Below are 27,455 nucleotides of genomic sequence, written 5' to 3' on the forward strand. Positions count from 1 at the left end.
AAATTAGTAGAGTTTACAAAAGAGGCTTCAATTTGATCAAGTAAATCCAAATTTTAGAATTTAGACAAAGTTTAATGCTAACCTTAATTTGATACTTTTGTGCATTTTTTTTTTTTTTAAAAAAGGTAGTTTGAGACGAGACATGACAACATTAAGATTGCAAATTTGAGTAAAGATTTTTGTTAAGTCAAGGCCTAAGAAAGATGCATGTACGCGCAAATAGATCAATTTAAATCAGTTTTATTCGGCTGAGGAGTCATTGACTTATTCTTTACAAATCCGAGTCACTCTTGATCAATAAGTCATTCATTTTTGGGTCATATCATCACATCGGGTTTAATTTCTGGTTGGGTCAATTTTGACGGATCAATCAAGACGTCTACCAACCGTGTAGTAGCAAGTAGGTGAATAGTTCGGAGCCGTATCGCATTCCGCCAACAGCGTATTCTTTGCGTTGAGCAACACACTAGTTCCGAAACACAAGTGATCGGGCCGTTGAATCCAAAATTCAATTCATAAAATTTCCGATTCTCTCTCATCGGAAAACAAACACAATCACAGTTTCAGAGGAGAGAGAAAGAGAGAGAAGCTTCGACCTTCAAGAAGCCCGTCAATGGCGGGCAACGCAGATGATGATGATGCTGCTCCTCTCATAATGTCGCCGCCATCTCCCATTCTTCCTACGGCCGCGATCGACATTGAAGCTGGTCCTTCTGAACAAATTCAATGCCGTATTTGTCTCGAAACTGACGGTCTCTTTCTTTCTCTATTTCTCCCATCTTTTAGGGTTTCATGTTGATAGTCACTTGGTTAATTTTTTACAATTTTGCTTTGCGTTCACTGATCTTTATACAAATTTTCGATTGTTAATCTGGAAATCGGGAGTTTTTAATTTCATAGTCGTTGGAAGTGCAATGTGTCTGAATCATTGTTGTTTAGTTTTTTGGTTGTTGATCTCTGGCGTAATTTAGAATTGAAATTGGTTGATGTTGGGTTGATTTAATCCATATCTATAATGGCATAAATTCAAGAATCAAGCTTGATAATTTAGTGGTATGATCATGATGTTTAATTTTCCGGCATGAATTATGTGAAGTGATGTATTCTTTATGGTTGTTTTTTTTGAAGCTTATGTTTTGTTGATTTGAATGGATAATTTTGGTTTGGATTGCTTTGTTTGTTATAGAACTGAAATGCGTTGATTTTCTCAGGTCGAGACTTTATTACTCCATGTAAGTGCAAGGGTACATCAAAATATGTACACCGAGAATGCTTGGATCAATGGCGAGCTGTGAAGGTATGTCTAATGTCTTGGTTGTTGTTTTCCCTACAAGGGAATTCCATTTGTGTAGTGCATGATGCATTGTACTTCTAATTTGTCTCATAATTGTCTTATGGTCTTTTTTTTTTTTTTTTTTTTTTTTTATATATTTACCATTACATCCTCCTAGAATAAGTTTTATACCACAAACATCCCCACCATAAATGTTACAAGCTTTAGTATACATGATGAGTACAGTTTGTCTTTACTACAAATTGATGTGAATATTTGTTGCTATTAGGCATTAGTTATATGCTTAGATTTGTAGTGAGTGCTTGTTTTAGATTTTCTATTGTTGTATAAAAATTGGGATATTTTGTATCCACAATTTTGTTGAAGTATGACATAATGGAAATTATTGTTCTGGCTATTCTGATAAAAAATGCCCCCGAGGCCATCCCTGATTTCCTGGCACATGTATGAATTTATGATTACTTTGGGGCGGATCAGAATAACACCCATGGGCCATAACTGAGTCTTCTCGACCTGATCTGATTAGAGGCAAGTCAAGGGTGCTTCCCTATAACCAGCTCTAGTTGGGCCTATAACTTTTGCAGGCATGGTGGCTAATTTATATCAAAACTGGAATTGGGAGCTAGAGATATCCAAGTGGGGGAATTGATTATAATTGCCATGGTGTGAAGAAAATACTTAAGTGAACTTGATTTCTTCAAGTTTCTATCAAATTCACCTTTACTTCTAGGATGACTTGCCCTTTGTTACACTTCTTCTATCATTTTCTAAATGTGTTTTCCTTCTCTAAATTAATTTTGTCTCATGTAATCGTCCCAGTAATAACTCTTCGTTCAGTGAGGACTTTTCTTGTTTGATTTAATGTTTGAAGTTTTGAGTTCTTGCTTCCATGTTAGAATATGGGCATTCTATTTTCTGAGCACCCAAAAGTTTGCTTAATAGTGAATTAAGCCTAGGAGTATTTAGTGGCATTTTATTCATGATTATCTAGATTGTTCCATCTCATATTGTATGCATTTGTTGTTTGCAGGAAGGGTTTGCGTTTGCCCATTGCACTACTTGCAAGGCTCCTTATTACTTGAGGGTTCATGCTCTTGCTGACCGAAAATGGCGGACCTTGAAATTTCGGTTTTTCGTGACAAGAGATATTCTGTTTATATTTCTAGCTGTTCAGCTTGTAGGTCACCCAGTTGCTGCATCTGTCTCCTTTTTTTTTATTTTTTATTATTATTATTTTTTTTAATAACATTTATGATCTTTACATCTACTTTTGTCCAGGTAATTGCTTCACTGGCATATATAGTCTATATGATTGATGGCTATCAAGATTTTTGGCTACAGCTTTATTGGGGCTTTGATAAACATTTCAGCTTTTACTACATTTGTGGTAAAGTTTCTGGATTCATTTGCATTCTAGTCCCAAGAGTTATTTATTTGCTTATGGGTTGTCATTATATTTCGTATGTTTTTTGGGAATGGAATTTTGTATGTAAGTGCCTTGTTTTTCTTTGATGGACTTTAGGCAAATGATATATGACAGTAAGGAGACAAAATTTGACATGTTTGAGACTTTATGTGATGTAGATGGCCTCCAAATAGTTTTTAAGTCTATATGTTATATATTAATTATCTAAGTTGTTGAAACACGATTATTTAGAGCTAGTATCGTATTTTAGTCCATGGTATGTGGCTATTGTGAAGATAATTTAGTGATTATGGTGGAAAATTGTATTGGAAATGGCATTAATATTTAATTTGGCGATCAAAATTAGGAGGTAGAAAGTCATTGTGAAATAGAAGGTGACGCGTACATGAAATGTAAATTGGCTTAATTCTTAATCACCATTACTCAGTGAAAGAAATTTAAGGTTTAAACTAGAATTTCTGCAGCTTCATTCACCAATGGTTGATTTAGATGGTTTAGATTGTTTTATTAGATGCATTCACCTATTCAAATGAAAGTAATGGTAACTTTTGTGAGGATTCACTCTCGTAAAGCAAGGGTACTTTGTATTTTGCTTCACTTATAAACACAAAGGAAGACAAACCAAGCCAATACTTAAACAACTCTAATCTGAAGTATTGACTTGATTAGTTGATTGTCATTTGATGGGTGCTTAATTAACTACTTATCATTATTTTTCCAATACAGTTCTTCTGTCAGTTCTATTTCATTTTTCCTTTTGGATTTGGTTTATGTACAGCCCCTTGTCGTGGGAAGTTTTCTGGGTTTTGGGTTATTTGGCCATTATGGTTCTGCATTGCTAGTCTTAGCAGTTTATTATCGGTCTCTGCATGATGATCCTTGCCCCACCACCTTTAGAATTGTAACTTAGGCCTTGGCATGTGACAGGTTTGGTGGGGCTGATATCATCATCTCAGAAAAATCAGTTATAAGGACACCCTCGTAACTGAATCTTGCTTTTCTATGCACATGAACTTGAATCTAATATTCACCATCTCTTTTCCAATGTATGTGAATTCTTTACCTATATTGCACCTCTTCACAATTTCAAAGTCATGGTTGAATCCTATCTAGTGGATTGTCCGCTGTTGCAATATCACTTGCAAATTATCCTGCTGAGGGACAATATCTTATATGCACAGCGAGGATCCTTTTTTATTATTATTATTTTTTCCCATGCCACTGCATATCTGTGTGAGATCTCTTTAGTTTATTAGATTATCGCTCTGTAAACCTATACTCATTAGCACATGATCAATGTTGATACCTCTATCTTAAAAGTCTTGCTTTTCTTTTATTTTTATCATTATCTTTGTGAGAAGGCAAAGCATGTTTTCTTTGGCTATCTAATTATCTAGAATTTGATGTTGGCATCTTTCTTTGTCGCGTTATTAAACATGTGCAATTTTTCTGCTTATATTGTGCTTGGTGGTTTTCAGGTGCACTTTTGTTTTTTGCTTTGCTTGGTTTGTCGGGTTGTTTCATAACTTGTTATGACAGAAGGGTACGGAATGATCTGGCACAACCTTGTAGAGAACTTTGTCTTTGTTGCTGCCATCCAGGGTATGCCCATTTTTTTTTCTTATTTTTTTTAAAAAAAAACAATTCTTGTTACACTGTTACACAACTTGCATAAAAAAAACAGCTAGGGGTCTGGTCAAATTTTGCTAATTTTAAAACTAAGTTGTATAGAAAAAATATATGGAAATATAAAGTTAAAATACTGTTTTAAGAGGTAGTTGTGCCTTACGTACTCCAAACTAGCCCTTGATAGTCCGTCAACAAAGCCAGTTATTATCAGTAGTGGCCTAGTGGAGGTATTATTAGTTACAATCATTCACTCATTTGTTATTTAGACTTGGATTAGAAAACTCTCATTAACATAGGAATAGAGGATATACAAGGTAAGAGGGACCAAATATTTATAGAAGTCAAGAGTATATAAAGAAAAGGAACCCTAATCACATGCAGACATGCTACCCACTTATATGCCACAACAAAAGTATTTGGAACTTGTGTTCCCTCCACAAAGGCATCCTTGCTAAAAAGTAGAAACTAGTGGAGAGGTTTCTTTGCTAAGAAAGAGTGGACATGAACTTGAACCACTGTTACCACTCCAATGTTCCGAAAAGCAATCTTATAGGCTAGACAGTAGCTTTTAGTTTTTTGACTTGGTGAAAGTCAAACCACTAAATACAACTTTATAAGTCACTACAACACAAATCTTTAGCCTTGCTACTGAACGCATGCTCGTTGGGATTGAAGGTAATGGTCACATTGCATATGGGAGATTGAAAGCCTGGAAATCGTGGCCTCAAATTACATCAATCTTAAACATGAAAATCTAGGAAACTGTGACCTCATATTGTCATTAAAATTTTGTCTTCTTTGAAGGGGAAAAAAACAGCTGATAACTTGATGTATTTATTATAGGAATCAGAAGTGGATTACTTTAGTTGGTTTCCGCAGATTGCAAATATAGCAACTTTTGCCTTTGTCAATATCATTCAGTATTTTTTTCGTAGATTATGCGCGGACTGCCATTTACCTGGAACACTTTGTATGTGGACCGATTGTACTGCTTGCTGCCAAGGCTGTGCCAGTTCAATTGGTGAGTGTGGGAGCTGTTTGGGAGGTGCTGGAGAAGCCGGATTACCGTTGTTGTTTATAATGGCTCTGATTGTACTGGGATTGTTCACGGTAATTGGGATTTTCTATAGTGTACTTGTGGCCACTATGGTTGGGCAAAGAATTTGGCAACGACACTATCACATTCTTGCTAAAAGGATGCTTACAAAGGTGACATCTCCTTGTCAATTTAGTGTCGCATGTGCATATAATGATGATTCATTTATAATTTTGATAAGAAACCAGCTAATTGAATATTTTGCATTTACATTATGCATTGGATCTTTGCACTGTACTGCTGACATTATAGTTAGCTTTCTTGCATGTATTCTTTGTGCTAGAACTCACCAAGAAATCAAGAATCCATGTAAGAGGTGTTGCTAATCAGAATTTACAGTTTGTCTAGTTTGGTACAAATGCTTCTTGATGGAATATATTATGCATTTTTTAAGAAATGGTCTTAAGTTGGTTTAGGTCTAGGCATGCAAATCTCGAACCTAATTATTTTCGTTATTGAGAAGCTGTTGTTTGTCTTGTGTCTCATGTTGCCAATCTATTTTTTTCCTTCTTTTTTTAGTATTTCTCAGACATCATTTTTTTCTGGTTGGATTGGGAATCTTGGGATAGGAGTGCGTTGATTATTAAATTAAATGAATTGTGGCCATTTGCAAATAGTTGGTTTACACATTAACTTAAGGTACACACATACACAATGCCATTGCCTAATAGATGAGATATTCAAGGCAAAATTACACAATCTCATTATCATTATGATGATTTGTTTGTCTTCCAAATATGCTGTTAGTGTATCCATTCTATTCCAGGAAAATTTTGACTTAATGTGATGGTTTCGCATTTGTGTTGGATTGTGTGATTAACTCAGTGTAATCCCCTGATAATAACTTGTTCCTGGGAAGATATATTATTTCTGAATTAGATCATTTTGTTTTTGTGTGTTTAAATTAGTGGATCAGGATCTGGAATCAGGGCCGTGAGTGGCTTCTGGAAATTATCTTGTTGGTTTCTCTAATGGCATTAAGCACTTCATATATATGGTGATGAGGTTTTTTTTTTTTTTTTTTTTTGAGGTAATTGGAGAATGGAATATAGAGTAAAGGAGCTATATATGCTTAATTGGCAGTGGGAAACAGGCACCAAATGAAAAATCTGTTTTGTAATTTTCAAACTGTTTAAGTCCCCTATCTTGAAATAGTACTTGCCTTGGCGTTGATTTTATATATACGAGTAGTTTTTTGCCACGTTTTTTGGTTGCCTTTTGATTATTAGGCATAAAGATGAGGCTAAGAAATGTGCAAATTTCAATAATACTAGAGTTGTTCACATGAAGAATTAATGTACACCATGGCTGATATTAATTGCAACCTGTAAGATAATACGAGTAGATAACTACAGCTGATTCTTAAGTGATACATACACATGGGACCTAAGTGGGGTATCTATCCTAGTCCCTAAGACCACCTGAAATCCATATAAGCTATAAGCACGCAACTTGTTATCTCAAGTTCGGAAGGCGGTGGAACTACCACATCCCACCTTATGGCTAATGCTTCTGGTGGTTGATAGGATGGTTGAGCATAGCTTTTGCTTATTAACCTCTTATTTAGACTAATTTCCTTCTCTGCAGATCAAAGGTTTGTTTTGTTTAAGCTCTTTTTTGTTTTTGCTTTTTTGTTTTTTTTAAACCTTTTTCTTGAAATGGTTTCCAGGAGTATGTAGTTGAAGATGTAGATGGTGAGTTGCCAGGATCTGATTGGACTCCCCCACCTCTCCCACCAGAGCATGTGCAGCAGCTTAAATCTCTTGGGCTTTTGTAAGCTCATTTAAGAGAAGCAGGTAATGTTGAATTAGAATGTACTCCGAAATATGGATAGGCAGTCAATTGATATTTTACTAATTCGTCAAAGCAATGTGCTTCGGAGAGAGCTTGACATTTATTTTGTTTGATCATATGTTAGGTGGTCGAATGACCCTTTATGGGAGCAAACTTTGGTGATGGTTTTCACTTGCTCTACTGTCTGTACAGGTATAATCTGTTTCCACGCACATACCGAGTTACCAATATGCATTACAAAATGATAGATTGTCATCATTTGGCGGCACATGAAAGTGCGATATGTTTCATAGAAGAGTATCTGGTTTGGAAAAAACAATTGTAATGTCTTCTTTATAAAACCAAACTGGCTCACCTTTGGGGCTTTTCTGAGGGGTTAACAGTGCAAGTCTTCTGGTGTTTGTTTCCCTTTTTTTTTTTTTTTTTTGATGCTGACAACTCCCGTAGATGTACATGTAGTCTATTAGTAACAACCATTGTACAAGTAGATTTTTCCAGCCAAACAAAAGGGAAAGTAGTGACTAGTGAAATATGCACTCAAGATTTACCAAAATTATGTATCGGATAATTTATGTATTGAAAATTTGAAATCAGTAACCTGCTTCAATGATTGCATTTCCTCTACGTTTACTTTCTTGAACTCCTATTAGCAGAGAGGAGAGAAGGGAGGGTGAAGGGGAGAGGGGAGGATTCACGTTCAGCCCGTGGACCAATATTGGCATTACATTCTTTCGATTTTGTAGGAACACTATCAGACCGGAATCTCTCATAGAAGTACAATGCTGTGTGACTTGTGTAGTCATATTCTGAGAGCGATATGTTAAAATACAACCGTGATATATGCATTGACCCACAACATGGCAAATGAAGAAAGAGGTGCAGACTGCACTCTCCGCAGAACAACACCCAAAACTAAAAAAGTATGTTACTTGTGTGCTCGTATGGAACAAATTCATTAAACAACACCCAAAACTATTAATATCAACTAATAGTGGTTCCAACCATAACAGCCCACTGGAAAGCACATGCAACTGCTCCCGACAGTCTCTATCCATTCAAACATGACCACGTTTTCCCTTGCTTTCACTAATTACATCAAATTTTAAGATAGTTTGAGCCTTTGAAGTGAGGAAGGAGGAGGATTAGAAATTTCCACCCAAAGTGCCCTAAATGAAGTTTGATCACTTGACTTTATAATTGTGAGATAATTTCCACCCAAAGTGCTCTAAATAGACTTTGATTACAAGACTTTATAACTGTGAGATATCGTGTACTTCTGTTGTTTTTCTTTTTAAAGTGTTCCAATTTGATTGATATTTGACAAATTATACAAGTTAAACATACGAATAATGAAAAAGAATTAAAGGGTGTCAATTAATTATACTATTATGATATAAAATTAAGTATACATGTAATCCTCCGTCCCATAATATAATTCCCATAATATAATTCCTGTTTTCCTAGTTTAGAGATCCAAAATGTTGTTTCCGTTTCTATTTTTGGATAGTATGTAAAGATTATTATACCTCTATTTTTTAACTTTATTCATTGTACTTTCTAATTTTGATGCGTATTTTTGATAGTTTTTATTTAATGAAAGCATTTGAGTTATTTTAATGGTGGAAATTCGGTGGATAGTCTTAGAAGGCAACGACTTCTAAGTTTGATCTTAGGAGCAACGATCCCAAAATCCTAGTTAACAACTAGTTTGAACCTTAACAAAGTTCTCTTCAAGCAAAAGCTCAATAAACTCAACTTTTTATTATAAAACATCCTCCCAAAATAATTGACATAGGACTAATATATATAGGAAAAATAAATCTATCCTACTTGCTCCGCATGCAAACTAAATAAAATCCCTAACAATTAATTAATGAACCAAAATAGCCCACTAACCAATTAACACAACTTTAAAAGCCCAAGGCCCCATAACTATTAGTAAGAAAATAATAAAAACATTATTAAAAACTCATTTGTAAAACCCCCACTTTAAGAGTAAGGTAAAATCAAGAGAGTGTCTAAATAAAGCAATAAAAAAAGTTATAAGAAAGGGACTTGATTCATATCAAATTTACCTTTGAATTTTGCATATATCTTGTACTTTTTTTCACTTTCTCTTTCTTTTAATTTTGTCTATGATTATACTTTTCTCCTCCTAATTCTTAAATAGTCTGAGAAACATAAACAAAAACTATATTATAAGATTGGAGAATATAAAAGTTAAACTGGCGCACTTATAAGGACAGTAGTCAGTGCAGAGTGGGTGTAATTAAAAACCTTATCGATGGGCATCCACCGAATAACGAGTAACACGTTTGACGTCATTGATAACATCCACCGTATGCATGCACATTGCCATTGGTAAACAAGAAAATGGGCGGATGACCAAAACCATTATCCAAATACCATCGTCCAACTAGCAATATAATAATATACCGAATTAATACTAGTAATTGACAAAAGCCAAGTGTACGTTGAATCTTTCCAACTTTTTCTTAGTCTTATCCATAATTTTCACCGACTATATATGTACTTAACCAATTTGCTTTGTTTCCTTATCATAGTACACATAATTATCTCCTAAACAAGTTTTAAACAAGTAATTAAGTTTGTGTTTAAGCTAGAAAAAAGAAAGATATGGCAGATATTGCTATGTTAGTTGCTGAAGAGTATGAGAGGAGGCTGAAGATGATGGAGAAGATAGGTGCTGATGAAGCGAAAACGACATCGTTTTTGGCTTCAATTGAAAGGTTGAAGGAATACAAATTGTTCGATGAAACCCACATACAAATTAAGGTTGTTGATCCAAAAAGTGAAGTGGGTGTTGCTGCTCTTGATGGGTCATTTTCTGCTTAGTTAAGAAATTATTGTTCTGTTTTTTTTTTTTTTTTTTCCCTTTTCTTTATTTTGGTGTACGTAGTTGTAATTAATTGTTCATGTTAATATGAAATCTTAGGAGTTGTACGAGTATTGATTAGGTTGTTGAATCTTGAATCTGAAGAAAAGGGTTGGATTAGTTTCATCTTTGGATCATTCTTCTGTCATAAATATTCCTAGAAAGTGGTAACACTGATTGTGCATATCAACACTTGTCATTTAATTAAGTTTAATTCTGTAAATAAACCGCCAAAATAATTTATGATACTCTTTCTAGTTAGCTGTTAGCTTCTTCGTATTAGTCAATAATGGTTTATTCGGCAAGATTCGACTCTATCTACATTACTTTTAATAAAAATAAAAATAAGGATTTTTTAGAAATAACCACCTACTATTGTTTTCGTTTTAGTAATTACCACATACAATTCTTTTTTTTGTAGTTTACCACCTACTATTTTTAAAAACATGAAAATTTCCCACTAGATTTCCCAAGCCCTCATACATGACGTCATCATGTCTTCTTCTTCCTCGATTCTTGATTTTTTTTCAATATAAATTAAAATTAGATTAGGGAAAAGCATTTAATAGTCGATTTAACATAATTCAAGCTCACAAGAACATAATTAAGTCACTAATATGTGTTAATTATAATTTGTTGTTCTTCATTTAGGGTTTATCCCAAATTTGGGGAATTTTTCAAATGGAGACAATTTTTCAAATTAAACATTATTTACATTGATTGACTCTATATAGAACTAATATATATGCTCAATTTAGGATTGTAAATCATAATTTAGAAAAACTGTTGATTCTAAAATATCCTTAAAATACATATGAATCCTAATTTTTTATAACAATAACAAGTAATAAGTTCTTAACAATAATTAGATGGTTTTGCTGGTGCCTACTAGTGTCAATTGTTCCACATTAGGATATAATGGCAGAGATGCTTTGTCAATTTCGGTACTAATTGAAGACAATACGCTAAATTGATGCAAAATAGTCCCAATAATTTCATAAATTAATCACTAAATAACAAACTTCTAATTTCATTTCAAAACCCTAAATGATGAACACCATCTTTAGTTAGCCCCAATTTTGTAAATTAGATACCTAATTTAGTGGTTTGTTTGCATAATTTAGATTTGCAATTAAAAAAATCGAAGAACAAGGTTAGTAAAAGGAAAAAAAATTGAAAATATCTGTTGGTGGGGCCCACAATGATGTCATGTAGGCAATCAGGTGGGAAATTTTCATGTTTTTAAAATAGTAGGTGGTAAAATTCAAAATAAAAAATTGTAGATGATAATTACTAAAACGACAACAATAGTAAGTGGTAATTGTCAAAAAATCCTAAAAATAATGAGAATAAAATATACGATTTACTACTATATACAAATGACAACTCTAATGTTACATTAATAATAATACTGTCCAACACATAATTTTGTGATAGTCCGTAAATCTTTTTTTTGAAGGCAATACTCCGTAATTCTTAAACTAATAATAATTGTACTGTTTTAAACAACAATGTTTATACGAAGTATTTTAGTCTAGCACAAAGTTTTATAAGTGGCTAGTCACACCATGTAGTCGGGTTTACTCGAAAAATTACCCGATCAAGGGTTAATTGAGAAATTACTCAATCAGATATTACACTAGTGTTAGCTGGTCACACCGTGTGACCAATTAATCTGCATTATACGGAGTACTTAGTGTTATCTTTTGCGGGGCCTAAAAAAAAAAAAATCAATTTTAATTAAAAATAATTCTGTATCAACCCCTTCAACAAAAAAAAATATCTTCTTCTTTCTTCCTCAACAACCTTTTACAAAAATACGCAATCAATATTTCTCTCTCCTCCCATTTTAATGGCGGACAATAACCAACAACAACCACCAGTAGTCCTAATCACTGGTTGCTCAGATGGCGGCATCGGAAACGCCTTGGCACGTGCTTTTGCGTCGGAAAACTGCCACGTGGTAGCCACTAGCAGATCTCTGACAACCATGACATCATTGAAACAGGATCCTCGTTTTACAGTCAAAGAACTGGATGTGTTGTCGGAGGATAGCATAAATCACGTGATTTCCAGTGTTTTGGATAAGTTTGGAAGGATTGATATTCTTGTTAATAATGCTGGTGTTCAATGTGTTGGTCCTCTTGCTGAGATCCCTATTTCTGCAATGCAACGAACATTTGATACCAATGTTTTTGGTACATATTATACTTTGCTTGTTAATCGATCGTATCGAGTTTTTGTGATTGTATATTTAACTACCACGACGGTCTGTTGACTCTGTTCCCTTTTAGTTGCAACGTTTGGAATTTGTCATTTCTATTTGATAGTATGACTAAACATAGTTTTCTTAGATTCGTTTCAATGTACATTTTTATAAAAACAAATTTATAAAATGAAGGGTTGAAGGGTTTGAGTTATGTATTGGCAAGCGTGAAACTCAAAACGTGGCAACTAGAGGGGACGGAGGAACCGAGGAAGTATGAAATGTAGTAAATATGTGGGTTTGATTGAGTAATACTTGTGTATGTTTTTTATGTGAACAGGTACGATGAGATTGATACAAGGGGTGGTTCCGAACATGGCGTTGAGAAAAAAGGGAAAGATAGTGAATGTTGGGAGTGTTACTGTATTGTCACCTTTACCATGGGGAGGTGTTTATACAGCGTCAAAAGCTGCTATACATGCTCTTTCAGATTCTCTAAGGTTTGTGCTCATATAAAGTCGTATTTGTTATTCATTCGAGCAGATTACTGAACTAATTAACTGCTATCATATGAGTGAAATTGTCTATTAGGCACTCTAATAACCTACAGATTTGTTATTAGCACCCTTATTAAATCAGATGCGCGGATATGGATAGGCCGGTTAGAGGGTAAACTATAAGTATATCTGAGTTCAAAAGCTATCAGAAAAGATTACAGATTTTTCTGACAAATTGTACTTGTAGGTACGGATATTTTGTCTGAAGTACAGTTGAAATCTCACTTTCTCAGTCAACATTTGGTAGAATTCAGAGTTTAAGCTCTAGGAAACAGTAATTTGGACTTCATAAATGATCTAACTGTAAAACTTGTGAGCAGTCACGTATGGTCGAATCCCTAAACTTCCAGAAAATACACAGAGCAGTGATTTAACTTCATAATGTGATCTGAATGTAAAAACTCTTATCGCGTGACTGAGTGACTCTGATAGGATCATCAGCCTTTTTTCCTTTTTATTAGTCCTGTTTTATGAGCCCTTTTCCCATGTTTGTAATAAAGTCAGAAATTTGGTGATTATTACTTGTAAATCTTGCCATTAAAAGCCTAATAGAGTTTGATGTCAATAAACAGGCTAGAAAATACAAGGATAAGAATTTGTAGAGCATTTGTTTTGCTTGAGTTTTCTTTTGGGTTATGTCCGTTTGTACATATCAAATAACTGCTAGAAATCAATTGTATTATTGGCCTAGAAAAAGTTGTTTACTATTAACTTCTAGTCTTCTACTCCATTGCGCAGGTTTGAACTTGGGCTTTTAGGTATTGATGTTATCAATGTTGTACCTGGTGCTATCAAATCAAATATAGGGAACACCGCCATTGCTACCTATAGCCAATTTCCAGAGTGGAAGCTGTACAAGCAATATGATGCAGCTATACGCGAAAGAGCTACCATTTCCCAGGGCCCTAAGTCAACACCGGCGGAAGAGTTTGCAAAGAAAACTGTCACTCAGATTATGAAGAAAAAACCGCCTGCTTGGTTCTCCTATGGCCATCAGTCCACTGTGATGAAAATTATGTACTACATGCCAATTTTTGTCCGGGATTTCATTATGCGGCTTGTAATGAAATGTTGATTTGTTTGTATAAGAATTTTGTATTACTTCTTACTCCATATAACAGTTGATTGAAGCCTCCATTAATCATATCTATGCAAATCTGGCCTCGTATTCTGCTCACTCAAAGTTTCTCAGCAATCTTGGTATAATCATCCTGCCTGATGGCGAAATGCCCGCAGACTCAGGTAGTACATAACCTTTTTTTTTTTTTTACACGGTAAGATACAAGGGGGTGCCCCTCCTATTACAGGAGGGGTGGGGTGAGGATCGAACCCAGGTCACTCCCGGAGGAGATGGAGAGACAAAACGTCCCTCCACGAGTGATAATACGAGTACATAACATAATATGGAGTACTATTTTGCTAATGGTTTTTCCGGGCAGGGGCAGCACCATGCTGTTTTCCTTCAAAGTTCAACTCTTCATTAATTTGCAACACCCTATAGGATCTGTGAAGCTTTGATCATTACGATCATTTGTACTCTCATCACCAATCACATCAGTTGCCTTGCTCAGATACTTAAATATTGGGTGAAGAACAAAATTATTCAAATTTTAAAACAAATAATGGTTAAAAAAATGTCACAATTTCCTTAACTATGAGAGCAAATCCAGCACCAAATAAGTCAACTTAAGTTTTCCAAACTATGTGCTATATTTCCCTATTATCAATAAAACTACCTAACCAGAATATGCTTTTTATGCATACTAATACTTAAACACTAATTAAGGTTAGCAACTGGGAAACTATAGGGACCGAAATCCTAATCAGGCTTAATCAGTAATTACACATTACACAGCTCTACCTGCACTGAATCAACAGTCAAGAGCTACTATCCTATCACCATTATTCCTTCCTGTATTAATGTATGAATAAAAGCTCAACCTTTTTCCTACTATTATGCCCCCTTCTGAATGGGGACATTTCGAACAAGGGAATGCTTCAATAGGGAAAAAAGGAGTCCATCTAAATGAATTATCACAAACTAATTTGAGAATCCCCATCATTGGAGCTGATGGGTTTGTGTATAATACACCATACCAGGTGGTTGAAGCGGACGAAAACTTGGAGGAGCTGGTGGTTGCTGTTGCATCAACATCATCGATTGTTGCTGTTGTGACAATTGAGCTGATTGTTGTGCCATTGGCATCATCTGCTGTTGATTCATTTGCATTTGATTTTGAGCCATAGGCATCATCGGATGCATGACATGAGGTGGTGGTGGGCCTGGTGGAGGAAGGCCCCCATAACCATAAGAATTGATCCCTCTTGGTGTTTGGGCATATTGTTGGGAAGTTGGATTTGAAAGTAACTGATACTGGGTCTGAGGGTTTGGGCTCATATTTTGCATGTTTTGCTGGTTCACCAACATTGATTGATACTGATTCGGGGGAGCAGCTGCCAGTGAAACTGATGGTGGCTGTTCCTGCTTTGACATAGAATTAAGGGCCGAACTGACAGATTGTGAGGGATAAGAACTCGAAACTGAGTTTGGTTTAGCAAGGCCAGCTTTCTTCTTAGCTTCTTCAGCTGCAAATGTTGACAGGACAGAAGTCATGATCAACTGAGATGAGCTAGAAGCAGTGAGTTTGTCAGCAACCTCAGCTGCAATATCTGCAGCAGTCTTCTTGGATTTTCCTGCATTGGCAATTGGAGTCTCAACATAATTTTCACCATTGAGCCTCTTTCGCATGTTGTTAGCCTCCTCGGCTTGTGCTTGTGCAACCTGAACATGAAGATAAACCAATTATTATTAATGAATTTACTTTCCAGAATCAAAACCATCAAATCTCTCCACCTCATATCAGCTCAACACAGCTACAAGTCTGCAAGTAATAGTTAGTAGTGGCGTGATAGGTAAGGCTACCAACTTTTCGTTTATATCTAATATAGAGCATAAAAAAAAAGTCGAATTATACTGAAATAAGAGAACACAAGGGGCTTCCAATTTTTCAAACATCAACTGCAGGACATCTATTGAGGGCCATAGAAGCAGAAGAGTAAGGCTCTGTTCTAACTAATAAGTTATAACATTAATTTCAGCAAAAAGGATAGATATACATAATACTTCAAAGAGTTCACACCAAGAGGATCTGGGATGAAATATACAGAAATACAGAATACCCAATCAAGTTCTCACCAAAAGGATTATTGTTGATAAATACACGATAAGCCTAAATTCTGTAAAAGCAGAGGCGCTATTTGCAAACAAGTATTACTATTATTATTGTATCTATATATTGCCTGTCCTCTGATCAATCTATAAATCAGAATTAAAATCAAAGTGTACCCTTTCCACCATTACTATTTGCACAACCATGTAAAAGAAAACCTTACTGAAGCAAACACAATCATCATAACTGTGAGACTGTGAGTGACAAGAGCACTAGCAAGTACCTGCATTTGTGTACGAACATTCTCCAATTCAGATTCCTGTCAATGTCAGACAGTAATCGTGTGTTAGACCAGCTAACAAAAGACCAGAGCTAAGAACATGGTATCCATTTCTTTCTGATTTTTAAATTTACTCCTCTTTTCAATTAAAAAAAATAATCAGCATTTCTTCTGCCTACTGTAACCAAAAAAAAAAAAAAATCATAAATAAAAAGCCTTAATTCATACCTGCTCTTGTAGCGCTTCTTTTAGCTGAGTAACAAGCACTGCTCTATTTGCTTCAATAGACTTCAGTTTCTCAACACACTCTTTCAAAATAGCCTCTTCCTCCTCCAATTCTTTAGCCAAAGTTTTTCGCTGAGGATCCTTGGCTGAAATGTAAATTGTCAAGCTAAGCTTTCCTTATAACAAGAAATGCATCACATTCCACTAATAAAACAAATTTGTTCTATATTAAACACCAATCAGCATTTATTTTCATAATGGATACAGCAAATTAATTACAATCCCAGCAAATCTACACTTTACCTTGAGCACAAGCTTTTTCAACATCATGATCCATTTTCCTCACACGGTTAACTGCAGACTTGCATCTACTCATCTCCGATTCTTCTGTGAGATGTTCATTAAGAACTGAATGGAAAGCTGTCACAATTTTCTCTGCGGGGCCCCCAATAGATAATTTCTGTATCAATAATTGTGAGTTGCATGGTGATTAAAACTTGTGTTAATAACAAGAGAATAAAACAAAGTATGGACCATCATCTGGGATGCCAATGGCCTCAGCACATAACAATAAGGAAATCGAAGTAAAAATAGGTCATTACAAACATGAAAGCAAAAGGACAGCAGGATCTCACCGTCCTTATGGAACGAGAATCCCTTCGTACAATCTTGACTGTCCGTGATCGCTTCTTACTGAACTCAAGAGGAGGAAGTGCCTCATCTTTAAGCATTATATCTATCAGATTTTGTGCCTTGTTCCCAAAAACTTTTCTTTCATCCCAAATTGTAACCTTCAAAGCAAAAATTAGAGCTTGGAACTACACATGTTTTAACTCAAATTAAAAATCCTATCTAGCTTAATAAATTTAGTAGTATAATGACTGAAAGTAAACTTAAGATGTTCAGATTTCAGAACGAGAAAATAATTTATTCCATAAGTTATGTGATACAAAAGCAATTTATCATAATTGTAGAAGCAAGAATGTATAAGGCATACCAATCTGGAGACGACCTTCTTTCCTTGATCATCACCTTTGTTATGGACATCCTTGAGAGCCTGAGGAAGTACCTTCCAGAACTCAATAACAAACTCATTACCTTTACGTTTGCTGTTCTGTAGTATGTCATTGGCAAGATATAGAAGGGGAACTTTCTGAATCATCTCAGAACTATGGAACTGTTGATTCCATGTTGCTACAACCACTTCAGCTTTGCTTCGATGAAATATACACCAGTGCGACAATGCTATTTAGGAATTAAGGTGACAAGTATTCTAAACGACTTGCACAAACAAAAGATGAGCTAATAATCTAACCAACAGTCTTTTAGCACCATTATGGAGATGACAAAAACTTCCAAGACATAGCAAGATCCAAGCAAGAAAAACATACATAGGGTGTAACAAACACAACTAACAGATTTGAAAGAAACCGAAAATTTATGCACTTCAACAGCAGCTAGCATATCTTATATTAAAAAAATAGAAAACTGTTAACCACAACTCTCCAAAACCTCAATCCTCAAAATCTATTTATTCTCTCCTAATTAAAGTAACAAATCTCTTTGTACCAAAAAGAAAATAAATAAACTTCTCATACACCCAATATAGCCCATCTTTACACCAAAAATGGGCTACCGCAAAATAAATTTCAATAACTTCACCTTTTGCTAACAAGATTGGCTTACTGGACTACCACAGGTTCTAATTAAGCCAAAGAAAGAAATCATACACCGTAAAGGATATTCCTCATATGTACAGCATGGTCTCATTCTATGCAGATTATTCATTAAGCCATTAAGGCAGTGTCCAAAAAAGTGCATTCTTGTTGTTAAAAGGTATTGGAAGAGCTTACCATAGTAAGTGCTTGCACCAGAAGAAAAGGGCCACTGAGGGGAACACTAAAATATTACACTAGAAATCATTAATCTGGGCAACCTTGCCTATTAAGCAACCACACTTACATTTGTTTTCTAACATGAGGACTCAGCCCTCAATGGCATGGTATAAAAATTATATATGTCAGATAGTAAGAGAGGAGATTACAGTATTAAACAGTCATATGAAAGCAACACTTACGCTGCCAATCATCATAAATTGCTACAAATGTCCCAAAATCAACTACATCGTAAATCAAACGATCTCCTTGTAGCTTATCAACTTGCTTGAAGTTCTTCTAGATGGAAAATTCAAGTGAAAATTTGAATACAAAACCCCTTAACAGTTTCCATGGTCTTCCTTTACAGTTTACAACCACAATCCTTTTCTAGAATGCTAATTGTTGGCACAAAAACGTATATCTGATTTCTCTCATCAGTACTCAGTACATTTCTTGTTCTCCTTCTTATGCTTGAACGTCTTAATCCCATAGGTGGGGTCGACTACGTGAACCAACATGAAGACTTCACAGTAAGTCACCCGCCGAGTACTACTCTCAATCATTGTGGCTCATGTCAAGCGATGTGACAAAGTTTTACACTGAGTGTCACGGACCTACCGTAACTACTCCGTACATCTAAATTCATAAAATCCAAGATCCACATCACCAAATATGTAAATAGAACCAAATCATTCGGTGAAGTAAAAAAAACAAATGCATAAAAGGCATGAAAAGATGTTCTAACTTTGAATAGCATTGAAGTCCACCCTCAAGTTGATAAATATCCGCAAACCGTTGATTTCCTTTCAAACTACACAGCCTAAACGTAGAATCAAGCTTATCTACATACTCATTGCCTATAGTAATCAATAAAAACACCTCAACATCCGCAAACCGTTGACTTCCTTTCAAACTACACAGCCTAAACGTAGAATCAAGTTTATCTACATACTCATAGCCTATAGTAATAAATAAAAACACCTCAACATCCGCAAACCGTTGATTTCCTTTCAAACTACACAGCCTAAACGTAGAATCAAGTTTATCTACATACTCATTGCCTATAGTAATCAATAAAAAACCTCAGCTACACATGACCATACATTATCGTTTCACAACACAAAATTATCCACATATAGGTCGGGATTATCAAAAAAATCCATTGCCTAAAATGATCACAATCGAATATAGAATAATAACACCTCCACTACACGTGACCATACGTTTTCATTTCACAACACTAAATATTGTCTTGTAGACTAGAAACACAAGGAGTATGTAAAATCAAAACATCATCATTTACTACTGGATTGGCCATAAGTAGTACCACTACAAACATATGGCCATTACCACCATTTATAAGTTTATAACCGCCTACCAAACGAGCTGTAAATAGATTATACAAATCAAATTAAAAAAATACCTCACCACCTGAACAAAGGTATATCAAGTAACAAACAAATGAATTCATATCATTAAATTAAACATTTAAAACTTCAAAATTAATAAATAAATAAATAAAATTGGCATTAATTCCAGCAAAAAATAGAGAAAATGAAGGATACTTTCTATACATTGTTGAGTGCTATTGAGCTTGGATAGCTTATCAGCTAATATCTGTTCACTGAAAACACTATTCATCCCAGCAAACCTGAGCTCTCAGCTGTACAAAAATGAATAGATTTTACCGCAAATGAAGAGCTTCTCGGGTGAAAGTTCTTCGATTTATTGGCTCACAAACTTGCTTTCTCTCTCCTCCTGGTTCAATTGAATTCATGAACCAGAAAACCTAATAAACCCTCGGAATTGAAGCAAAACATGGAATTCCAACATCAATTATTTTTCGATTTTTTCAAAATTTCAACAATGGTATACAAAACTATTTCAATACACAAATCAGCACATTCGATTTATACAAAAAAAAAAAATAAAAAAAATAAAAAATAAAAAAACCAAAACAAAATTAAGAATGAAATTTGGACAACAAAGAAAAGAACAACAGAGGAAAATTTGGGAAATGAATTAAAACCCTTACGATTTCGAACAAAGACGATTACAATGAAAGCGAAAACAATGCAAAAGGCGAAGAAATCGATTGACTGAAATCAGTATTAATTCAATTCAACGAAGATTGGAAAAAAAAAAAATCAAGAAAATTTTCAGAGATTCAAGGAAGAAGAAGAAGAAATTGAGAGAGAAAGGTAGAGTTGAGGAGAAGAATGAATTTGAGAGTGAGAAATGAATCGAAGAATTGAGATTTCGAAGGTTTTTGAGAGCCGCAAAAATGACAAGAGTTGAGAGTGTTGTTGCAGAGGAGAGAGAGAAGAGAAAAGAGGAGAATTTTAGATTTCAAAAAGAAAGAGTTGAGGATGTCTGTTAATGACTATGGGAAACTGAGAAAACTCATGTTCTTACTAATTTCAGGGCATTTTTGTGTCAAGTTTTTCAACTAGAGTTTGGATCTTCTCATTCATCATCATTTGTCCATCCTCTTGTGCTTGTCATAAGGGTTTTATGATCTTACGATTTTGCCTTTGTGAGAATCGATATTATTGAAAATACCGTTCTTGAGTAATGGAGGATTTTTTTAATTTACTTTGTGTCATTTAAATCTATTGTCCTGTTAAAATTACCGAAATTAAGGTTTTTAAGCCAAAATGGTGGGATTTTATTGATGTAAGTTACACCTTGACTATCTACTAGTGAATAAGATGCTTGATTCTTTTGTCAACTAACCACAGTATCTACCGAGTGAAGCATATAAAAATGAATATTTAAAAGCTTTTATTGAACTTTTTAAGTGTGACTATTTGAAATATTTTATTTAATCAAACAAAATTTTTATATTAGCATTTTATGTCATCAACAAACAATTAAAATGGGATTACATTTAAGTTACATGATTTTGACAATATGAATAGTGGAACTACCTTAAATGAAACTTTGTCGATTTCATTAGTCCCATGTGTCCCATATAAGTCAAGTTCGAAAATTAAAAAGCTGAGCTTGTTTGACATTGTTTTTTATTTTCAGTTTTCTGTTTTTTTTTAAAATAAAAATACTAAAAATAGAAAACAAGAAAAAGGTTTCCACTTTTTTGTATCAGTTTTCAAAATTATCATGATTTCAATAAGTTTATCTAACTTTTGTTTTATTATATGACATATATCATATGAGTTTGAAAAACAAAAAACCAAAAAACAGAAAACCACAACGATGTCAAACGAACCCAAATGCTTGGATTGATAATACGAAAATAAATTCCCATATCATTTGAATCTTTTTTAAAATAATAGTCAAATTATTAGTCCCATACAAAAGATTAACCGGTGATTAAGCCAAAAAATTACTCTTACTCCGTAGTACTCATATTAGCTCGTCAGTAGTTCTCCTACTGCTACAGGTTTATGATTAATTTAACTTCACAGGAAACTCCCGATAATCAAAAATTTGAATAACTATACGTTAGATTAATCTACTTTACATCTGATGTTCAGAACTCTTACCAGAGAATTAACTGGTTAGGGAGGTTTAAAGGCTCCGATCTACCACCCAACAACAGCAGGAAAGGATGCCATTCAAATTTCAAACAGTTACGGGGATTACAAGTTAATCACTCCCGCAAAAGACCACATCAACCAGCAAACAAAAAACAATTCACCTTTGTCGTAAACTTAGAAACCAGTAAGTAAACTTCCCAAGATGATCTGACTGTAGCATCAAACAGGAAATGCATGTTGTTGGACAGATGGATTCTGACATACTACTTGAGTATGAACATGCTACTGTATATAACAAACTCAAATTCTTAAACATCTTAACACAAGTAAAATCAAATTATGTCCTACAGAAGGTTTCAAGAAAAACAGAGTAAGCTGTTCAATAAAAGAAAAAAGGGAGACAGGCCAAAGCCACAATCCAGCCCAAAGGATGAAGGTTCATTCATATGGGGTTCGCTCAGACAAATTTTTCAACTCGAACAAAAAACTTAAGGGAGACCCCAGACAATAAGCAAACATCCATAAGGATCTCCTCAACTGGACAAGTTTCATCCTAATACTAACTATTGTGTTGACCAAGAAAGCTGCAAATACATCATTTCTTCCTCAACATTTACATCCTAACACATGAGCAACCAGTTACCAACCTGGGTCCTACTGCTTAGAGTTTCTACTCCGCGCTTCAAGTACAGCAGCCACTTGCTCATCAGACAAAGGCAAGTAGTAGATCCGAGGTGTTGCCTTTGTTTTCCTAAATAAATCATCCAAGGTCACTATAGGAGCCTCTACTTTTTCCATTGGTGGGGGTGGAGGTGGAACAGCCCATTCCCTAGCCTGAGGCGGGTTCGTTAAAGGAGGTGGCGGTGGTAGAGAAGGTTGTTGTGCCATCTGCTGTCTAAGGCTTTGTTGGCGGGGTGAAGGCTGCGTCACTGTTGGAGATAGTTCAGCAACTGCCGGGCCAGAACTCACAGGAGCTGCTGGAGATGGAGCTGGCTTCTCTGAACGAGCTTTAACCTCCTCCGGATCAACAAACTCAGCTAAGAGTTGGCGTCCACCATTTGGAGGCCACTGTAAGTTGTACACAGCATTCCTTGTTTCCATTGCCTCTTCAACAGATGAATACTGCAAAAATGAATAACAAGAGCAACAATTACATCACTGATAACAGTCAACTGCACCAAGGTACATCCAAGTACAAGACAAAGGATAAGAACTTACTGTGACATAGCAATGTGTTTTAATGTGGTCCATCCAGAAACTAGTGACAGTCCCAGTTTTGGCCAAAAGTTCTTGGACAGCTTTCAAGGTAAAAGGACGCAGAAAACGATCAATCCTCAGAGAATTACTAGCAGGTTTTGACGAGGGTGGAACTGTAAATAATTGAAACAATATGTTAGAAGACAAATATCAGGGTGTGTGAATGATGACAGAACTATTTACCACAAAAACATATTTGCCCAACCTTCACGCTCTTTAGGGGGCTCATCAGCACCACTAACTGATTTAGATCCAGAGAGATTACGTTTCAAAACAGCAGGTTGTGCCACATCCTTAACTGCAGCGCGGGGTGAATTGTTTGAGATTTGAGGCTCCTTAACCTCATTGCTTTCAGTTTTCCATCTACGCTGCCTCTTTGTGGGCTCATTATTCAAAACTGCTTCTTGATCTGTATAACAGAGAACCATGTTGAGATATCATATTGAACACAAATATAAAGACTGGTGTAACAGAGCAATACAAGTGAATCCCCAATCAATTATCACAACTCACATAACATGTTCTCGGTTTTAGAGATGACGACCAATACTTCAAGCTGTTGCAAACTTCAAGAAAATACTTTCAATTTCAAATACAGAGAATTTAACGTTAAAAAAGCTACATTCAATCTTTTAATATTAAAGGAGCTCCACCCTGTGGTCTCCCAAAACTGGGGTGGGAATGTGGGATCTATCTGACTTACCTCTATCCCAAAAAGGGGGGGAAAAAAAAAGTAGCCCCCAGTTGATATACTTCTTCCATTCATTTTTAGTTAACACCTATGCTTTTTGGGGGAATTCCTTTTTAGTTGACACACTTTAGGTGAGCTTTGTAATGTTAAATGTCAAATGTGCCCTTCACTTTTCTCTCTCCTCCCCACAATCGACCCAAGCATCTCTCCTCCATAAACCCCTCTCTCTCTCTTACAGTCATCACCATATACAAGTGACACAGCACCTTAGTTTATCTCTCCTCCCTCACAACCACCACCATCCCATTTCCTCACACATAGCCATCAGTGTTCTCTCTCCTCTCATTCCCGCCACCAACTTGCCTCCCCTCCGTCGCCATCTTTCTTCTCTCCTCCCTCTCCTTTCATTCTCATCACCTAATCACTGTATTCCTCTTCCAATGGCTGAGTAAAGCAAATTTTGATGCCCCATCTCTATATAGAGATCTAAAAATTGTAATATGTTGGTGTCAAAGAGAGATTAATCTAGGGTTTAATCCTTCACTGGGTTTTGATGTGGTTCAGTTCACTTCTTTGCAGAAGGTTGATGATGGGAAAAGGGCTGACGAAAGGGGGGTGGTGGTGGGCCTAGTGGCTGGTTCTTCAATCGTGAGGAAGGCTAGTTGAAAGGGATAGGCAGGTTAGTGTGGGGTGGGCAAAATAGAAGGGGAATTTTTGCAATCTCTTTCTCTCTCACCTCACCTCCTTATTTTGTGTGCCAAAACCAAACGAGTCAAAAAAAAAAGAACTGAGAACAAAAGGCATAATAAATTGTTATCTATATAATGCCGATCAACCGATAGGTCCAGTATTATCTATAAGAACACCAGGGGAGGTGGTGCAGAGGGACCCAAATGAATCTTGCTCCTTTTTATTCACACATCCTAAAAGATATCAGTGCCACTTGTTGCTATGCAATTCAATTTTCTGAATAACAAAAGCAGCTGCATAATATTACATACCTCCATCTCTCTTCGCTATTATAGCTTAATCTACCCAACTTAATGCCATCACCCAAAAGTTCAGATACAGGAACCTCAGTTCTTACCATAACTCCAACCATTGGAAAAAACTAAACTATAAAATAACAAAGATTGATGACGGTTGAAGAAATTAAAATCTCTAGATATTTTGAAAAATAAACAAATCTAAATTTGGATGCAGTAATGACCAATAAAGCAAAACATTATGGATGGTAAAGAGGATGCAGATCAGCACCTGTCATTGCTATAAAGGCAGCAATATATATTTTGTTCATAGTGTCACAGTTGAATATCAAAATTTTATTAACACTAGAGAAATGAGAGCAAGGTTAATAAAACAAAGGATATAACATGACCAAATTCTCACCTGCAAGCTTTCTCTTGTCAGTTGAAGCAGCAGCAACAACATTATTTTCATGATCAGTACCTTTTTCTATAATAGGCACATCAATATCCATGGTTGCAATAGGCCTTTCTTCCTCAATAGTAGTGACCTCAATTTTCTCATTCTTTTCTACAACTTCTTCAAATTTATAATTTGAATCAATATGCTTACTTTCCAAGGCATCTTCTTCCATGGAATCATCACCTGAACTTCGATCTAAGTTTAATTTTTCAGAAGAACCCAAATCTGCACTATAAATTTTCTGGCTCACATCCGCATTTGTAACACTGTTATCTGTCTCTTGAACAGAAACCTTGTTTTCATGTGGCTCCTCAACATCACTTGGATGTGAATTGCCACCGTCGGAGAATAAATCGCTTGATGATGGTTGCACCATCTCAGGCTTAACATCAGATTCTAATTTAACATTATCAGCAATTATGTTATCCTTTAGGTCATTCTTTTCATTAAAAGACACAGAATCAGTAGAAATAGAATTAGATTTTACGGGAAACCCTAAACTAGAGCTGACCTCAGATACCTGGTTGTTTGCATCAGAAGATTCCAGCTTCTCATCATCATGCAGTGGCTTTATATCCTCCGATTGCTCCTGCGCTGTTGAACCCTCATCAACCCTCTCGATTTTACCATCTTGCAACCCCTCCCTGTCCACTGCTATATCAGACGACAAACTCTCACTAGTCTCATTGCCTAAACCAACAGAAGGTACATCATTTGCAGCTAATGCACCCACCTCTGGAGGTTGATCATTCCCTTGAACTACCACAGACTCCTGCTCTTGGATACTAACCTTGCCCTCAACTGGTTGTTCAATACTAACCTGGCTATTACCCTGAAGTGACACATCATCAAACTTTGTGATTCCAACGTCAGCAACACCCACATTAACCTCAGCATTTACAGGAATGCCTAATCCTAATTCACCGATTCCACTACCAGTTTGTTCAGTTAAAGCGACTTGAGATATGTTATTTGGCTGTATATCCTGAACACCATTGTCAGCCTCTTGTTTCTCAGCTTCCATTTCATTACGCAGAGATTCATCCAACCGTCTCACTAGTTCTTCCTTCAAACCCCTGGTTGTCAGCTTTCGCCTCTTGAGTTCTTCCTTCAATTCCGTAACTTTCCATTGATCAATCGGTCGGTTATCCAAAACAGGGAACCCTGACGAAGCCTTCATCTTCAACCCTACCTTATAAGATAGACTATATTTCAGAACAACAGCAAGAAAACACTGATAAAAACAAAACCAATAACTTATCCACAATATTAACTACCCCTAACAAGATCAAACAATAATCAGTGCAAAATAATATTACCAGTGACAAGTTCCCACATGCAAAACCCTAATTACAAAAACACGAAACCAAATGACAATTAACCGACATTGAAACCCTAAATCAAAAACCCCAGAAAAAATTGTCTATATTCCAAATCAAAATTCCAGCACAATTTATTTTCATTTAATCGAAATTAGATAACGGAGAGCAGAATGCGATTCCTTCCAGAAAATTTTATTCAAAAAACAATATTCCAAAATTCATAATCAATTCACGGAATTTGAGTTTTAGTCAACCAATTCGTAACAAAAATGTAAGGAAATGAAATACGAAAATTTAGGTTTTCTGGAAAATTAAAAAAATTAAAGTAATTTGAGAAAAAGAAAAGAATCTAGAAAAATAGGAATTGGAGAAACGTACCAGAAAGAGATGAATAAAGGACGTCGAGAAAGGAAGAGCACCGATGCGGCGGTGGCGGTGATGGCGACGGCGGTTGTTGTTCGGCGGTTACTGTTCGACGACGACAGCGGCGGCGACGGAGAGAGAAATGATGAAGAGAGGAGAGAGATTGTAGAGAGAGAAAGTAAATGGAAATGGGAGAAAAGGGGAGGGTGCTGTGATTTGTGAAGGCTATCAAGATCCGAGAGATCGTGACCGTGAATTTCACACTCTATTTGGTCTTACTTCTTGTGTTTTGGGGGAACAAAAAAAAAATCAGAAATCTTTTCAAAAAAAAAAAAAAATCAGAAATGGGCAAAGGGGCAAAGGATAGGCAAAATAGGGTTTTCAGATTTTTGCGAATATTACGGAATTTTATAATTCGTGTTTTTTTTTTTTTTTCTTTGGCTG

The 27,455-nt window shown here is 35.6% G+C and overlaps 4 protein-coding genes across 5 annotated transcripts; 2 read left to right on the forward strand and 2 right to left on the reverse strand.

Moving 5' to 3' along the window:
- The first annotated feature begins 384 nt into the window (after window positions 1–384).
- LOC145563175 (uncharacterized) lies at window positions 385–7,854 on the forward strand. The gene is made up of 8 exons (XM_081623609.1): window positions 385–752; window positions 1,212–1,297; window positions 2,325–2,471; window positions 2,573–2,681; window positions 4,199–4,322; window positions 5,285–5,558; window positions 7,115–7,241; window positions 7,364–7,854. Exons 1-7 carry the CDS (start codon window positions 614–616, stop codon window positions 7,220–7,222), a joined length of 987 nt encoding a protein of 328 aa, XP_081479735.1. The 5' UTR covers window positions 385–613; the 3' UTR covers window positions 7,223–7,241; window positions 7,364–7,854.
- A 4,058-nt stretch (window positions 7,855–11,912) lies between these two features.
- Window positions 11,913–14,066, forward strand: LOC145563176 (short-chain dehydrogenase/reductase rusD-like). Its single transcript, XM_081623610.1, has 3 exons — window positions 11,913–12,333; window positions 12,682–12,841; window positions 13,637–14,066. Exons 1-3 carry the CDS (start codon window positions 11,988–11,990, stop codon window positions 13,971–13,973), a joined length of 843 nt encoding a protein of 280 aa, XP_081479736.1. The 5' UTR covers window positions 11,913–11,987; the 3' UTR covers window positions 13,974–14,066.
- A 285-nt stretch (window positions 14,067–14,351) lies between these two features.
- On the reverse strand, window positions 14,352–20,911 carry LOC145563177 (uncharacterized). Its single transcript, XM_081623611.1, has 7 exons — window positions 20,016–20,911; window positions 17,571–17,818; window positions 17,209–17,364; window positions 16,877–17,033; window positions 16,577–16,719; window positions 16,352–16,387; window positions 14,352–15,680 (listed from the first exon to the last, which is right to left on the reverse strand). Exons 1-7 carry the CDS (start codon window positions 20,089–20,091, stop codon window positions 14,958–14,960), a joined length of 1,539 nt encoding a protein of 512 aa, XP_081479737.1. The 5' UTR covers window positions 20,092–20,911; the 3' UTR covers window positions 14,352–14,957.
- A 1,354-nt stretch (window positions 20,912–22,265) lies between these two features.
- On the reverse strand, window positions 22,266–27,304 carry LOC145561972 (uncharacterized). 2 transcript variants are annotated; one of them, XM_081622115.1, is made up of 5 exons: window positions 27,027–27,304; window positions 25,288–26,514; window positions 23,413–23,616; window positions 23,169–23,320; window positions 22,266–23,072 (listed from the first exon to the last, which is right to left on the reverse strand). In XM_081622115.1, the coding sequence occupies exons 2-5, from the start codon at window positions 26,504–26,506 to the stop codon at window positions 22,605–22,607; spliced, it is 2,043 nt and encodes a 680-aa protein (XP_081478241.1). In that variant the 5' UTR covers window positions 26,507–26,514; window positions 27,027–27,304; the 3' UTR covers window positions 22,266–22,604. The 2 variants fall into 2 exon arrangements, with proteins under 2 accessions (XP_081478241.1, XP_081478240.1); XM_081622114.1 differs by having other exon boundaries at window positions 25,288–26,518.
- Window positions 27,305–27,455: the final 151 nt, after the last annotated feature.

The sequence above is a fragment of the Chenopodium album genome, chromosome 10 (genome assembly GCF_948465745.1).
Source record: "Chenopodium album chromosome 10, dcCheAlbu1.1, whole genome shotgun sequence".
NCBI lineage: Eukaryota > Viridiplantae > Streptophyta > Magnoliopsida > Caryophyllales > Amaranthaceae > Chenopodium > Chenopodium album.

Bases quoted from the DNA above. Each gene is read 5' to 3' on its own strand.
- LOC145563176 (XM_081623610.1), top strand. From the start codon at position 11,988: ATGGCGGACAATAACCAACAACAACCACCAGTAGTCCTAATCACTGGT. The intron at 12,334-12,681 runs GTACATATTATA...TTATGTGAACAG, and splicing joins ATTTGATACCAATGTTTTTG to GTACGATGAGATTGATACAA. The intron at 12,842-13,636 runs GTTTGTGCTCAT...TCCATTGCGCAG, and splicing joins GCTCTTTCAGATTCTCTAAG to GTTTGAACTTGGGCTTTTAG.
- LOC145563175 (XM_081623609.1), top strand. From the start codon at position 614: ATGGCGGGCAACGCAGATGATGATGATGCTGCTCCTCTCATAATGTCG. The intron at 1,298-2,324 runs GTATGTCTAATG...TGTTGTTTGCAG, and splicing joins ATCAATGGCGAGCTGTGAAG to GAAGGGTTTGCGTTTGCCCA. The intron at 5,559-7,114 runs GTGACATCTCCT...AATGGTTTCCAG, and splicing joins CTAAAAGGATGCTTACAAAG to GAGTATGTAGTTGAAGATGT.
- LOC145563177 (XM_081623611.1), bottom strand. From the start codon at position 20,091: ATGAATAGTGTTTTCAGTGAACAGATATTAGCTGATAAGCTATCCAAG. The intron at 17,034-17,208 runs GTGAGATCCTGC...TTATTGATACAG, and splicing joins ATTCTCGTTCCATAAGGACG to AAATTATCTATTGGGGGCCC. The intron at 15,681-16,351 runs GTACTTGCTAGT...CTTCATGTTCAG, and splicing joins ATGTTCGTACACAAATGCAG to GTTGCACAAGCACAAGCCGA.
- LOC145561972 (XM_081622115.1), bottom strand. From the start codon at position 26,506: ATGAAGGCTTCGTCAGGGTTCCCTGTTTTGGATAACCGACCGATTGAT. The intron at 23,617-25,287 runs GTGAGAATTTGG...TCTGTTATACAG, and splicing joins TGACAAGAGAAAGCTTGCAG to ATCAAGAAGCAGTTTTGAAT. The intron at 23,321-23,412 runs GTTGGGCAAATA...AATTATTTACAG, and splicing joins GCCCCCTAAAGAGCGTGAAG to TTCCACCCTCGTCAAAACCT.